This window comes from Aspergillus sclerotioniger (genome assembly GCF_003184525.1).
Source record: "Aspergillus sclerotioniger CBS 115572 chromosome Unknown BO94scaffold_38, whole genome shotgun sequence".
NCBI classification, from domain to species: domain Eukaryota; kingdom Fungi; phylum Ascomycota; class Eurotiomycetes; order Eurotiales; family Aspergillaceae; genus Aspergillus; species Aspergillus sclerotioniger.
This window is the reverse complement of record NW_020291028.1, coordinates 105,529-120,492: the sequence shown is the minus strand read 5'-3', so window position 1 is coordinate 120,492 and position 14,964 is coordinate 105,529. Positions and strand designations below refer to the sequence as shown.

The 14,964-nt window shown below is 51.8% G+C and overlaps 4 protein-coding genes across 4 annotated transcripts; all 4 read right to left on the bottom strand.

The window, feature by feature from the left end:
• Nucleotides 1-69: 69 nt before the first annotated feature.
• On the bottom strand, nt 70-1,830 carry BO94DRAFT_526602 (tannase and feruloyl esterase; the record flags this gene model as incomplete). The annotated part of the gene is made up of 2 exons (XM_025610354.1): nt 70-597; nt 634-1,830. 2 exons carry the CDS (start codon nt 1,828-1,830, stop codon nt 94-96), a joined length of 1,701 nt encoding a protein of 566 aa, XP_025462721.1. The 3' UTR covers nt 70-93.
• A 3,552-nt stretch (nt 1,831-5,382) lies between these two features.
• BO94DRAFT_590140 (GNAT family N-acetyltransferase) lies at nt 5,383-5,997 on the bottom strand (the record flags this gene model as incomplete). The annotated part of the gene is made up of 1 exon (XM_025615995.1): nt 5,383-5,997. The coding sequence occupies one exon, from the start codon at nt 5,995-5,997 to the stop codon at nt 5,383-5,385; it is 615 nt and encodes a 204-aa protein (XP_025462720.1).
• A 360-nt stretch (nt 5,998-6,357) lies between these two features.
• On the bottom strand, nt 6,358-9,984 carry BO94DRAFT_266561 (uncharacterized protein). Its single transcript, XM_025606524.1, has one exon. The coding sequence runs from the start codon at nt 9,673-9,675 to the stop codon at nt 6,718-6,720; it is 2,958 nt and encodes a 985-aa protein (XP_025462719.1). The 5' UTR covers nt 9,676-9,984; the 3' UTR covers nt 6,358-6,717.
• A 1-nt stretch (nt 9,985) lies between these two features.
• On the bottom strand, nt 9,986-13,979 carry BO94DRAFT_266562 (cation-translocating P-type ATPase). Its single transcript, XM_025606525.1, has one exon. The coding sequence runs from the start codon at nt 13,581-13,583 to the stop codon at nt 10,257-10,259; it is 3,327 nt and encodes a 1,108-aa protein (XP_025462718.1). The 5' UTR covers nt 13,584-13,979; the 3' UTR covers nt 9,986-10,256.
• Nucleotides 13,980-14,964: the final 985 nt, after the last annotated feature.

Below are 14,964 nucleotides of genomic sequence, written 5' to 3'. Positions count from 1 at the left end.
AATGTACATAAGCAACATCCTCATCTTACACTATGTCCAGCACGGTAGGCTAGGCTATCAAAGCCACTTCCATGTCCACACCAATCGAATCGCTTAGTAGATGGGAACCTTAAAGGCAGGGAAGGTGTAGTAGAAGGTATCGGCACCCTCCTCGTCAGACTCGCAGGTCCACTTGTCGTTCTTCCAGAGAGGACGCTTGGGGAACTGGCAAAGAGACTGCACCTCGCCGTCGTAGGTGCCGGCATCGACAGTAGCGTTCAGACCAGTGGGCTGGACACCGCTCTCAACCCACTTGATCATGGTGGCCATGTTGTCCTCGGGGAAGGGACCGTTGGGCTGGAGAGTGTTGCGACCACAGTGGGCGGCTCCGGGGACCAGGTACAGCTGGTACCAGGACTTCATGTCATCGATGGCCTTGGAGGTGCTGATACCGGGGTACATGATGCTCTTGACGGATTGCCAGTAGTGGATGGAGGAGGCAGTGGGCACACTGGGGTCGCTCTCCCCGTGGTAGTGGAGGATCTTACCGCCGGAGGACTTGAAGGTGGTCAGGTCGGGGAGGGTGGTCTGCAGAGTGTCCATGTAGCGAACCATGGCCTCGTTCATCCAGTCGACCAGGGTGTCGTAGGTGACGTTGTTCAGGTTGTCCAGGTTGGAGAGTTCGACGAGTTCGATGAAGCGGGTGACGAACTCACCACCGGTGGAGGGAATGTCGACGCCCCAGGTGCCGGTGGAGTTGTCGTAGGAGGTCTCACCATCGGTGAACTCGGCTCCGATCTGGTAGGAGAGGTAGGCGCGCTCGCCGGCGGAGTTGAAAAGACCGTCGTAGATGGCCTGGGCCACGGCAACACCTTCCGCGGTCACGTTGCCGGACTGGGCGGGGGTGTAGGAGGTGGAGGTACCGTCGTTACGCTTGTTGAAGTTGAAGCCGAGGGAGGTGGAGGTCTCAGCGGCGCAGTAGTAGGACTCGCCGATGATGGAGGTCAGGTTGAACTCCAGCTGGCACAGGTCGGAACGGGAGATGACACCATCGGTTCTGCCATCGAGGGGATCGCAGGCGTCAATGGTGGCGTTGACGATCTTCTCCATCTCACAGGTAGGGGGGTAGTAGCCGAGAGTCTGCTCGACAACGCTGGAGAACAGGTGGTTGACCTGCTGCTGGCCGTAACGGAAGGCAGGAGCACCGATGATAGCACCATCGTACTCGTCACCGTAACGCTGGATCTGGCTCATACCCTGACGGCCACCGTCGGAGCAACCCTCGTAGTAGGTGTAGACCTTGGCATCGTCGTCCAGGCCGTAGAAGGCGCGGGTGATGGGCTTACCAATGGTGGTCAGCTCACCCAGGGCCTGGTAGGCGAACATGTAGATGGGGTCCCAGTTGATGGTGCCGTTGCCAGCCAAGTTGACCTCATCGACGGTGGTGCCGTTCAGAGCACCGTAGCCAGCGGAGGTGGCACCGCCAACGGCGCCGTAGTCGAGACCACCGGTGGCAGTGCTGCTGAGGGAGTAACCGAAACCACCAGCGACGTAGAAACGGTTGCTGAAGTCATCGGGGCTGGGGAAGGCGTAGTTGAGCTCGATCTCGTTGGTGGTACCGGTGTGGACGTAGGAGACGGACACAGCGCAGTAATCGGTCGAACCGCTGGTGGCAGTCTTGGCCGTCACGGTGGAGGGGATCATGCTGATACCATTGAGGGTGCCATTGGCGGGGAGAGCAGCCTGGACGTTGGCAACAGTACAGACGGAGGAAAGGGAGGACGAGCTGGCGGCGCGGGCAGTTGCTGCCAGAGCAACGGCGGCCGCGGCAGAGCGCGAGTATTGACGCATAGTTGACAAAGAGAAGATAAGGATTGAAATCGCCGAGAGCGAAGAAAGAGTGGATGGATGGAGGGAAAGAATGTAGAGGAATGGATGGAAAGTGATATTCGAGGTGGCGATCCGAAGCTATTTAACTCCTGGGGATGTAGCTGCAAGATTTGGCGTACGTCAGACCCTGTGGCCAGCCGTTTCTAGTTGTTGTATCTTTTTCCGCCGGGCTGGCACCTGCTGCAATCATTGGGCATGATGTTTGGGAGCAGCCTAGATGGCTGGTGGGTGGAACTCCTGATCCTCTCCCTTCCGTGTTTGAAGCTTAATCCAGTTAAACACGCCAGGGTTTTTGCCCACCGGCCCACTCGGAGATAATGCAGAAGTGGACTCGAGACGTAATGCCGCAGTTGTTCTAGGGCCGAAGTTCTTTTTCACTAGTGAGGATACTATGTATTGTCGATCTGAATGGATAGTGGGTTCTGAACCAGAGTTGTTTCTTTTACTTATTTTCAGTATCTCTGCCAGTGTCTAGTTAGTACCTCTCCTATCTGACTGTCGACTGTCGACTGTCCAGTCTCCTCGTGGCGACACTCACATTCTGCATGCAGACAACCGCGGCTCAGGTATCTAGATAGGGTCTGGGTGGGGGAAAGCTTGCGACGCCAGGGGTTTGCCTCTAGCATCCCCATCCGAACCGGGCTGCTGATTGGTTCCCGCGGGGGTGGATGGGGAACCCCGGAAAAGGATTTACCAGAAGTGTTACGCGTAGCACTATCCAGACTTCCAGATGCACGCCCCTCCCAGTTTCAGGGCACTCGCCAAGCTCATGATGCTGCAGAACCGAACCTGCAGCAGAAGCCACCGTGGATCCTGATAAGGTGATCTAGAAATATGTGGAAGCCTGGAAGAAGTCTTGTCGTTCCATGCCTTGGACACGGCAGTTGCCACTCCTATGAAACATTTTCAAAATATGTTCACAGCAAGATAAATGAATTCACATGTGCTGCACACATGCTAGTTGATGGTTAATTAAAAAGCAAAAGAGCCATCGGACTCCGGTGCAGCATAACATGATGGTTGGTGATGTGGTTGCAAGGGAGGAAAATCGCTGCCAAGGCAGATCCCGATGGGGACTAGTTTCTGCACGCTAAGACGAGCTCGGCCCGAAATCCGGACCTGCGATTGGCGAAAGGAAGAACTGCCCGATCAGGATAAGCCCGACCCGGACTAGCTTGAAATGGCGCGAACTGCTCATTTCCCTCATTTCGCTCATGGAGTCGCACTCTGCAGTGGCTGTGACCTCTACCCCCCAGATAACAATCACTAAATGGGTAGCCAGCCTTGATCAACCCGCTAGCCTCGGAAAGGAATGTCCCTCATACATGATACCACATTCCCTGCTTTACTCATCAGAAGGCAGCAAGAATATGTTCTACCACAGCATATATCTTTGACATGAATTACCCACTATAGTAGAAAATAGAAACCACTCTGGCCGAATAATCACTCTCGTCCACCTACCCCTCTGCTATATCAACTGGGCAATGCAATGATGGAGTTGCCTATCTATGGGCCCACAGGACGGCATAACCTATGCAGTATCCACAAGATATGTATAAGGTTGCTGGCATTTCTTCTGCCGTATCTTCCGCTAAGGATAGCAAATGCCGCAAGTTCTGTCTTGGCCCTCTTGGCTCCTTGGGGTGGCTAAATCTTTTCCATCCGATCCACCGGGTCTTAATCTTTCTCTGACGGCTCGCAAGCTCAATCAGACGACCCACAAATGAACGGTACAACGGGATATTGGATTGGATCAGATCTATATCGCTGTGGCATGTCACTTGATGAGGCCTCGTAATCATGCCTTCTCGCTTATTCACTGTTTCTAGGTTGTTCAGAGTTTTTGGTACAGTCCACGGCTGCAGTGGCAGTGTCTGGAGTACCGTAGATAGAGTTTGAAGAAATCTTCCTATAAATAGATTTTTCTGAAGAAGAATTATGTCACTGTCGTGAGGATCAGGTCATTCAATTACATCGTAGCCAATGTTTCTATATCTACGGGTCTCTGTTACTAATCCCAGTCTACAGAGTATCCGATGCCATTGATATCATCGTCATCCATAACTTCATGATGTCACTAGCTCAAAGTCGGTACTGACTTTATGAATCATGACATAAGTATTAGAAGCGTATAGGCTAGAGTGTATATTATAATGTTCTTCCAAACATAAAGCATGTTGATGCTTCTTGCTGTGATGAGGGTAGACAGGGCCATCCCAATCCCATAAACATACTATCACGTAAATTAGAAATCGTAAGCTACAGACAGCTACCGATATGAAGATAGGACATGTTTCTGGTGCTCGATGTATATCTCGATTCAATAGTGTAGGGATTTTACTCTTCATAGCTACATGATTTTATATATATATATATCTTGTGGCATAGTACTACCCATAGCATATATCTGTACGATTGCACAGAATAACGTTAAAGACTACTAATATAATATTATTTTTGTTTTACAAACATGATCTACTTATTTATCCTCTACCTATCTACCGCATAATTGAAAAACCAGAGACTGTGTACATCGTCGTGATATCCTGCGAACAGATTTGGCATGCAGCCCGGTACAATTAGCATCTATAGTGACTTGAACCCACCCACACTCAACAACATTCTATTATGGGTTCAAACAAGAGAAAATACCACTTCCAAGACCCACGATCCATAATATGAACCAGATGAGTTTATTCTGTGATCGTTGATTTGTGCGAAACTATGCAAACAGACAAGAATACAATAGAGCTACTATATCATTGATATAGATCCATAAAGTGGTATGATGATCATTTCCATTAGCCTCTGTTGCGAAGCCTGTACGGGATCATGTCAGAGTAAGTCACCGGAGGACGCTGGCCGCTACTCTACCTTCTAGTTAATCAAGTGTGATAGACAGCCAACTCAGTAAGAAGATCTGCATCATCCCTAAATTAATCATCCGAATCCCCTCAGAAAGACACAAATCTGATAAAATCCTGTTATTTTCTGAAACATATTCAACAGTGCGCTTACGATTACAGATCCCCCCTATTCTTTCATGAAATGTTGGCATTTCCTCGGAATGTACTCGGAACCAAGGATTACTCCGTACGTCGCGGAGCGTTCCGGCAGTATGGTGATCCCGGTCCCGGATAACCCCCGCATAATGGTCTAAAGATCCTTTTGATAACATTACCCGCCTTTGTTAATGTCGTAACGGTTTTCTGTATCGTGATTGCATATGGTAGCGAGTATGGTTACAAGATACTTCGTCTTTGTATAATCATTAATATCAGGATCGGGATAAAGCCCAGCAATTGATTTCATTGCAGCTGGTCTCGGAGGGTGGCGGTGTGGGGGCAAACGAGTAGAGGTGAGAGATCATTGTACCGGCCAAATATCTTCTTTGGATCATATACCTCTCTTTCATTAAGAAAGGGAATGTAAGAAGTGAAAAAATTTGTCTATTGTCATCATAGTCATGTACCAGAGATGCTGTTTTTATCAACTCGTCGTAATCATCCCTCACGGATCAACCCCATAAACCATCAAATCCTCCGCCATCCCCGGAAATGTAAAAACCACACTCTCCTCTCCCCCAAATACTCGCAAATTCCGCACCCCTCTGTTCTCCAACCCAATCTTCTCCAACACTCTGCGACTCGTCGCATTCTTTGGAGAACAAAACCCAAATACCCCGTCCACGCCCCAATCGTGTCGCGCGCGCTCGATCAACCCCTTCGCAGCCTCGGTCGCATAGCCTTGCTTCTGATGCTCTGGTAGAATGCAGAACCCCACGTCTGGGGCACCATAGCAGTTTGGAGGTTCGCCCTGCCATAGGCTGACGGTGCCGATGGGGGTGCTTTCTTCTAAGGTGGCGTCGGGGTGGGGTTTCAGGCTGACGAGCATCAGGCCGTATTGGCGGACATAGTGCGGGGTGACCCGGTTCTCGAGGTATCTTTGTGCGGAAGGGGAATCGATGATGGAGGTTTTGCCAGACGAGGCGATGTATTCGGGGGTGTTCCAGAGGTGGGCGAGAAAGGCGGGGTGGGCTGGATTGTTGGGGATGAAGTAGGAGATGTGGAGGCGGGGAGTGGGGATGCTGAAGTCCGGTCGAATATCGATATTCTTGGTAGACATGATGATGGTTGGTTGGGTGGTTGGCCTGTTGTTGGAGAAAAGGGTAGCTTGCTGACGGGGTTATATGTGGACGGTGGTGGTGCTGCGGGGGCTGAGCTGGTTGATTGACTCATGGAAGCTGATGAATGACTGGAATCTTTAATGAGATTATGCCGGACTAAGATAGCGTTGTCACTAGCGCTTATGGTTGTAAAGTGGGTGCATATCATTCAACTGTTGTTGATCTGGAACCATATTCCTTTCTGTACTGGATTCATTGCACCTTCTCATGCAGTGATGGGACCGGAAATTCTCATAACCATTCGCACGCTGCGAATGGATGTGTTGGTTTAAAAAGGTCTCTATGTTTCTCCACAACTCGAGATGTTAATCTAGATTCTGCCTACTACAGATAAGCATCCTTATTCCTTTTGCTAGTACAGCTACATCTTAAAACCGTGCAGCTATTCGATGCAGCCTACGACGATTCGTTGAGTGAAAGTCACGTCTCTCTGTAGACACTTCACTGACCTGGGCAAATGTCCGAGGATAAACGCGGCAATTCCGTAGAGATAGGCTAAGGCCGGCCTTGCGAGTCCCTTCATCCTTTGGCAGTAGTGGCTTGGCAGAGGGGGCTATGGTGAGTCATTCCGATCCTGCTGTGATTAGGGCTGACGGTGATGACAGCCCCCTCATAAAACAAGACAAGAGGATATTCCCCAATCTTTTGCTCTGTTTCGTTCACACAACTGTCTCCCCCCTATCGACAATGTGAGACTCTCCGAGCGCCCCCTTGAGTACCAAAACCAATTCATCAATGGCCGATAAGAACTTCAAGTACGAACTAATCGCAACACAGTAGCGGCGATAGTTCCCATCACGAACCATCGCTTTGCTCAGTTCAGCTGTTCGATGCTGCTGATTCCACGACTCGTAGCACCGCTTGACCAACGGTGTGGGCAACCGTTCCGGCAGCGCGGCTCCAGCCTTGAGTGCCTGTTCGATCACGCCTAGTACGGCCATGACATCCCCAACAGTGTTGTCGTCCGTGAGACCTACAGTACGCATCAATCGCTCCTGTAGGTACAGCGGCAGTGTAGTTGACAAAATGAGCAGACGGCCTAATGCTTGGTTCAGGTCGCCCAATAGTGACTGTGTCCGATCGAGGGTTTTACGGTGGAATGGACCAAAGGTCATTTCCCATCGGAGGAGGCCAATAGGTGCCTTGAGTGATAGCAGTGTTTCGGCCATTTCTAAAGTGATCTTCTCAGCCACAGTAGCGATGGGATGGTCAGGGTCGGCCCTGGCCCAGTGTGACAACACCAGAGCATAGTGATCTGATATTGTGCGAACGGCACTGGAAAGTGTCTGACAGACATGACGTGTCGCAGACGGTGGCCTTGGAAAGAGTTGAACGAATGTAGCAGCAACAAATCCTAAGAGAACGGTAACCAAGCGTTTCCAGAAAGCCGTGTCTCCGCGACCAGGAAGGCCGTATTGCTGTGCATGGGCGTCATCATAACTGAAGCCGATGACCAAAACAAAAGTGGCACCGCTCATAATGGCAGCCATGGCCAGTGCCGGTGGCAGGAAAATCCTCCACCACATTAGCACCACCGTCATGACTGCTGTTATGGCTCCCAGCCCGTAGGCATTGCCAGGGCCATGTCCTGAACCGATATACCAGGCTACCATCCCCAGCACACCACCCACCACCGTGCCAACTAAACGAGACACCAGAGAAAGGGTAAAGTCGGCCATATACACCAAGAGGGTTGTTTGTGCAGTGATGACCCCCCAGATTCCTTTCTCCCGGTAGTAGAATCCTGCAGTGTGGGGAAGTGCAGAAGGAATTGCCGTGGCGATCGTCACCACCACCATGCGCAGCGCATACATGCCAGCGGGGTTGAAGAGCCATTGGTAGATGGCCATGACTGTCCGTGTGATGCGGCCTCGCTGTGGTGTCCCGTAACCCCGACTGATCCGAAGGCGACGATCCGCTTCTTGAGTCTGTTCTTCAAGAACCTCCGGGTCTGTTGCAGTATTGCCTGCAGCATCTGACATCGGAGTGGGAACAGTCCCGCTCCAGATCCAATTCAAGGCATATTGTAGTCGAGAAGGGATCCAGATCCGGGTCTTGGACCGATTCTGGAGCAGCCACAAGATGTGACCTAACAGGACCTGTGTCGCCTCGGCCACTGCCAAAATGCGCTCTTCAATCACCATCCCTATGATGATCCCTCGCAGTGCATGCGCCCCTTCCACGTTTCCAGTCTTGAAATTACCATTATCATCAAACATCTCGGCATGGCTATTAATCAATGCTTCTGTAGTCGTGGTGAGACTAGATGCTCGGATTTTACGGAGTGTCTCCAACGAGTCTTCAGCTCGTGCAACCTGCTGGTCTATCTGTATCTGTGAGGCCGTACGAACCCAACGTCGAGAGTTCATGGTATCGATGGCATCAACGATAGTATCAATCGCTCCCGAACAGGCCTGGAGGAGTGGGATAGTTGACTGTCTCAGTGCGTCCAGCGTACGCGCACGAATAATCGTTTCCTCAACACCCTGGAAGGCGTTCATCAGCTCGGCACTTTGCTGCAATTGATGGCGACCAATGGCCTGGTCTCTCTTTTCGGCCGTAGTGTTAGCAGTAGATGCATCATTCGGTGAAAGCTTTTGCATGCTCTGGTCGCCGTGAATCCGAGCTATATGATATTCTAGCAGGGATAGTTCAGCCAAGAGTGTCTTCCGTAACGGCTCTTGTAGAGCTCTGACGTCGTCAGAATTCCAGCGACCCCGAGAAAAGTCCAGGGGAAGAAACGCCAGCAGTGGCTCGAGGGCCTTGACAGCACCAATGGATTTTCCTTTTGTCTCAAGGAGGTACGCCAGGTCTAGCTCTTCGCCGTTGAGACGTGACACAGTACACTTCAAAGGTATCTGCCCCAAGCGGAGCAGCTGTCCCATGTTGGCTAGGACCGCGTAGGATGTAGATTGCGGAAAAAATAGGACACAGCAGGCCGTACCCAGTCCGATGCCAATAGCACCAGGCTCGACCAAAACCTTGGGCAGAAGGGCCGTGAATGACGGCAATGCTGGACCAAAGAGTAGAAAGAGGTCGGAAATGATGATGCTGAATATCTGGGCCAGTGCAAACTTGTTGTTGGCGACCCTGAGACGTGACATGGCGTAGATGAAGACACAGATCATGACATAGAAGATGGCCGTGACTCGAGCATCGAACATGAATCCATTGTAGACAAGCTGCTGCGTCACGGTCGCAACGCTTTGTCCGGACTGCTGGACCTCAGCCACTACCTCCTGCTGCAGTTCCTGGAGACGAGCTTGGGTTTGAGGAGCTGGACGTGCAGCCAAAGCCGCCTTCATAGTGAGCAGACCCCAGGCCCAACCTAGACACATTCCAGCGAGAAGGGACAGCGACGCGAGTAGGTATACGAACAAGATCCCCGCCGGGGGAACTATGTAGAGCACCAGAGCGCCGAAGAAAGTGGCGATGCCGATTCGTTGCAGTGCGGGACCGATAAAAATCAACAGTGTTGCAACCCATGCTGCAGTCCAACAACGGAAAAGCACCTTCAAGTCGCGTAGGTTGAAATGGTCCAGCCAAGCAGGCAAGGCGATGCGCGACGGTTTGGCCGCAGCTGCCGCATGGCTGGAGGATTCCCGTCTGCTTGACATTATTGGAGCTTCATGATGCTGCACGGAATATCCTCGGTGCAGTTGAAGGAGGGGCCCAGAAGCATCAGGGTCAGCTCCGCCGGAATTGGTTCCTGGGGAGGCCTGGACCTCTGGTTGCACGCGGCCCGAGACGACGTCATCATCGAGGTTGTTTCTTCTGGAGATTGACCTGGATCACGATGGAGGCAATACTTGCTAACCAACAACCGAAGTGTCAGTATGTTCATATATCGTTCAACTCTCCAATTTGTGTGATTGGCTCTGGAACTGAAAACTGCGAAACTGATAGAATGGATGGGTTGAGGAAAATAGAAATAGTGAAAGTGGGCCACAAATGCCAAGCCAAGTGATTGCGGGATGGCCCGCATTGGGTCTAGTGGTCACGGGATGCTTTGACGGGTTTGGTCCCTTTGCATCATTTGCAGCCGGTGCAACTTTCGAAAAACAAACACCTGGTCCATGCTCGTCAGGGTAGATTATGAAAAGAGCGATGCATATCGTCTAATTCAACACAGTTACATATGTACTATCATTATATAAGAATTTTCCAATCAGGTATCCTATGGGAACATCACCCGGCCTCACCAGGCAATCTTCGCGATGGGTCCCCTCGGAAACATGCGCACCAACACCTTCCGTAACTCATCCATGACCAAAACACCAAACGCTAATCCCAATGGAATGAACCAGAACTCCAGCGGAATCGATGCAGTCTTGAACAGGGACTGGAGTCCCGGCTCTTCCGTCACGAAAATGGCAATGACCAACGAAATGAGCATGGCCAGGGGAAGCCACAGGTTGCGTCGTCCCTTGCGGATAGGATCGGCCTGCAAGATGGACATGCGCTTGCTCCGGACAGATAGAACGTTGCCCCATTGCATGATCACCAGGGTAACGAAATAGACGCTTTGTCCAACATAGTTGAAGTGCGTCAGCTCGGCCTCGGTATAGCCGTAGAATCCGTCGGAGTATTTCTCAAACGCGAACACCAGCGCGTGGAACGGAATACCCGCTTTCTTGTACATGTACAGAAAGAACATGATATGCGCACAGAATGCTTCCATGATACCCACGAACAGGTATGACTGACCGTAAATCTTCAGGTTGATCAGGTGGTCGCTCTTGTGGTTGCGAGGAGGGAGGCCGAGCAAGTCGAACTCCTCTTTCTCCATGATGAGTGATAGCGATAGGAACAGATCTGTGAAAACACAGATAATGATCATCAGGAAAGAGCTCAATGGCAAGGGTAATCCGAAAAAGACATTCATAATCACTGGCCAGATTTCCGACCAACTGCCCGCTGGTAGCAGATAGGCGATGACCTTTTGGAGGTTCTGAAACACCAATCGACCCAGCCGGATGGCTTCCACAATGGAGTCGAACTTGTCCAATAACACCAGGTCCGCCGCCTCAATGGCCACATCGCTGCCGGAGACAACGGCAATTCCGATATCAGCCGCGCGTAAGGCAGGGGCGTCGTTGACCCCGTCACCTGTCACGGCCACGACGCTATCACGGGCCTTTAGCTCCTCAACGATACGGAGCTTCTGCTCCGGGGTGGTGCGGGCAAAGACGATTTCCTCATACTGGCAGATGGAGTTCCACTGGTCCTCGTTGAGGGTAGAGATTTGTGATCCTTCCACCATCAAGCTCCGCCTCGAACTTTGCTGGTCTTTCTCCCTATGAGGTGATGCCACCGGCGACAAGAGGTCCGCGACCGAATCGGGCTCTGCAGTGCCGGTGAAAATGCCAATGTCTCGAGCAATTGCAGCGGCAGTCAGGCCAAAGTCGCCCGTCACCATGAAAAAACGGATGCCAGCCCGTCGGCAGGCGGCAACAGTGTCGAGGATCTCCGGACGGGGGGGGTCGATGATGCCAAAGATACCGATAATGGTGAGGTCTTGCACGCCATTGGCCAACATCTCTTCGTTGAACTGATTTGTGCCAACCGCAGCGGCCGGGGCATATTCGCGTTGGCACAGCACAATCACTCTCTGAGCGCGTCGAGATAGCTTTTGTTGAAAGGCAGAAAACATATCCTTGGCGGCAGCATCTAGGGGCTTGGCCACTCCGTCTCTCGACCAATATGAAGTGCACTTGGGGAGAAGGACATCTGGGGCACCTTTGACATAGACTAGGCAGTGGGTAGACGAAGTCGGGTTATTGTGGACAGTGAGCATCCATTTGTTCTTTGAGTTGAAGGGAATCTGGTGGATGCGTTCAGATTCGTCAGGGCGACTCCCTTCATGCGGTCCCAGGGTTTCGGCCAAACGCAAAACAGCCGCGTCCGTTGCATTCCCGTTGACAGCTCGTTCATTGATTGGTAAACTCAAGGTTTCCTGGTCAAAAAATGCGTCGTTGCACAGCTTGGAACCTCGCAGCAGGGGCTCAAGGGCCAGGGGGAGTGGAACCGACTTCTGCTGCTCGCCCACCAACTCATCCACACTGAATTCTTGGTCAACAAGTCCGACCGATTGCACAAACATCTTGTTTTGTGTTAGCGTGCCGGTTTTGTCGGAGCAGATAACATTGACGCAACCCAGGGTCTCCACGGTGGCTAGTCCCTTGGGCAAGATGTTATTCGCCTTCATCCTCTTCGCGACGATCATGAGGGTCAGGGCGACGCCGACGGGCATTCCTTCGGGGATGAAGGCGACCACACAACCCATCACATCGTTCAACATTTCCACGACATTCATAAATGCCGGGTGCTCAACTCGTAGCCAGCCAACCCAGGTGAAGAGGATAAGGGCCGCTAGTATAACCGTGAGCACCACGACGATCCGGACGAAGCGGGTGATTTCCTTCTGGATGAGTGTTGGCTTTTCTTTCACGCCAGCTGTGATCGATGCCAGGCGACCCATAACCGACCGGCTTCCAGTCAGGACAACAACCCCAATAGCATTGCCGTTGGTGACACTGGTGCCCATGAAGGCGATATTGCGTGTCTCCAGGAAGTTCTGATCCGTTGCATCGGTGGCACCGTCGACCTCGTCCGACTCGCCCGTCAGGATGGATCGGTCAAATCGAACATCACCCGAGCTCTTGATGATGCGCATGTCAGCGGGCACTTTGTTGCCTATAGAGATCTGAACAACATCCCCAGCGACCAGGTCGGTAGCTGGTAATCTGATAAGGCTCCCTTCACGCAGGACCAGAGCTTCCGCCGGCAGAAGGCCCAAGATCGAATTCATCACGCGCGACGTCGACCAATCCTGAAAGGCGGAGAAAGAGGCTTGCAGGACAATGACGATGATTACCAGGATCGCCATGGCTAGATTTGTGACGGAGGGAGGGTTGCTGAGAGGCTTCCAGCACAGGAAGAAGACGATCACACCAACCCAGAGGACGGAGCAGAATCCACCGAAAACATAGCCCAGGATTTTCTTCAGGTAGTTCTCTCTGTGATGTGCAATGATGTTCTTTCCATCTCGTTGCAGACGAGTCGCTGCCGAATCAGTACTCAGCCCGTGATTTGCGTCGACGTTGAACTGCTGACACAACCGGTCGGCACTGAGCACATGAAAGTCTAAACCTTCAAAGTAATCTTGGTTTGGCTTCTTGTCATCCTTTCCTCGTTCTTTCAGTACGTGCTCTGGGGCTGTTTGGGACTCGGAGATCTGGAATGAGATGGTACGATACTCGATCGGGATACCGACTGCCGCTGAGGATTGGGGAATGTTGCGTGCGCTTCGGATGGTGTCACGGCTGCGGGAACGTTTGACCCCAGGAGAATAGATGGAACGGCTGCCGTCTGGGGAATGAGGACCGTGGAAGGTGATATGCTGCGATTGGGTGGTGTTTCGCACATGCTCGTTGGGAGGTTTGTCATCAGCCTCCAGGTCCGCGACGGAGGATGCGTCTGTTGGCTGGTCTACAGACGCAGCACTGGCTGTAGGGGTGGACATGATAACGAAGACGACAAGAAGAAAGATTTGACAAAGACAGATGAAGAGGCTGACGATAAAATGGAATGACACGCCGAAGCGCAGGCCCCTTCACGAAGTAGATGTACAAAAGAAGGTCACTGAAAAGATGTGGTTTGCTAAAGCATTGTAGAGCCAGGACTAGGGAAGCCCGGGGTGTATTTATTGCCTCCGACACAGTCATGATGGCTCTCGTACCAGGCCGAAAAGGTCATGGTACGGTGTATGATAGTGCATCTGCTGCTTGGGGAGGGGAGAAGAAAATATCTGTCAGGGCTTGTGGGCTGGGAAGGCAAACCATTTCCACGTAGTGAATGACAAAGGATTTGCGGATCCCCAAAGGAATCAAAGCAATTAGGGCTTTTCATGCTTCCCGTCCAAAGGAGTCCGAATGCAGGTTGCGACATGTTGAGGATAGGAGCCTGAGAAATCCCTCATTCGCCCTGTGGATCCCAGGTGGTCCTACCGTGGTTTCTCGGGCCCAGGAAAGGTACTGTTCAGGTCCCCGTTCCCAGAACGCAGGGGAAAAGCGAGAAAGAAGTGCATCTGACGCATGGTACTGCACATTGTCACTCTCCCAAGCTCATACGAGAGTCTCCGTATGGTGTCTTTCTAGATTTGCGGTCTCCCATGCTTTCTTACTGCCGAGAACCTTATTCCATGAAACACGAGCATCCTTCCTGAGTGTTGGAAAATGTCGCACATGGGGAATAGGCGGCACGGCACTTGACAACCAGCATCTGCACCGACGGAGGTGCTGGTCATAGCTTCGCCTACTGCAGATAGACTCGCCGTGACTGTTTCCCGATTGGTTCGTCTCCGGAACAAGCATTTCCAAGTGGGGTTGCTGTAGTGTGTAGAAAGTCAGTAGATATAGCTGCCCCCTGTCTATTCGTGTTGCCTGCTTCCAGCTCAAAGCAAAAGGTTGCAAGGGCTTGTTCCATCGATGTTCCTCTCCCAATCCTCGACTTTCGAGCGGATGATTGTAGGTTGCCTTCGCACAGACGTCGCATTCGCGGCGCGCCTAGCATAGAATTAATTTCGCCTCGTGCCGAAACCGTCCCGCGGGATTTTTCTGGCCCAGCAACCTTTGGTCTCGGTCTGTGACGTTTGGGGGGAGCAAGTTCTGTGTGGGTGACGGGTGGAGGCGCAGTCCGGACAAACGAATCGCTCAGAATAATCCCGCATACAAAAAGCGTGCGGGTTGCCACCTGGCGACGGCAGAAATTTTTGCATGGCTGACTACCAGACCACATTTGTTTTTAGTGTCTGTGTGTGTGATTTTGATATCGGTAATCATAATCTCTAACCTAAGGCCTGGTTAGGAATGATTGGCACTTGAGTCAGTGTCCACTTGTAGTTG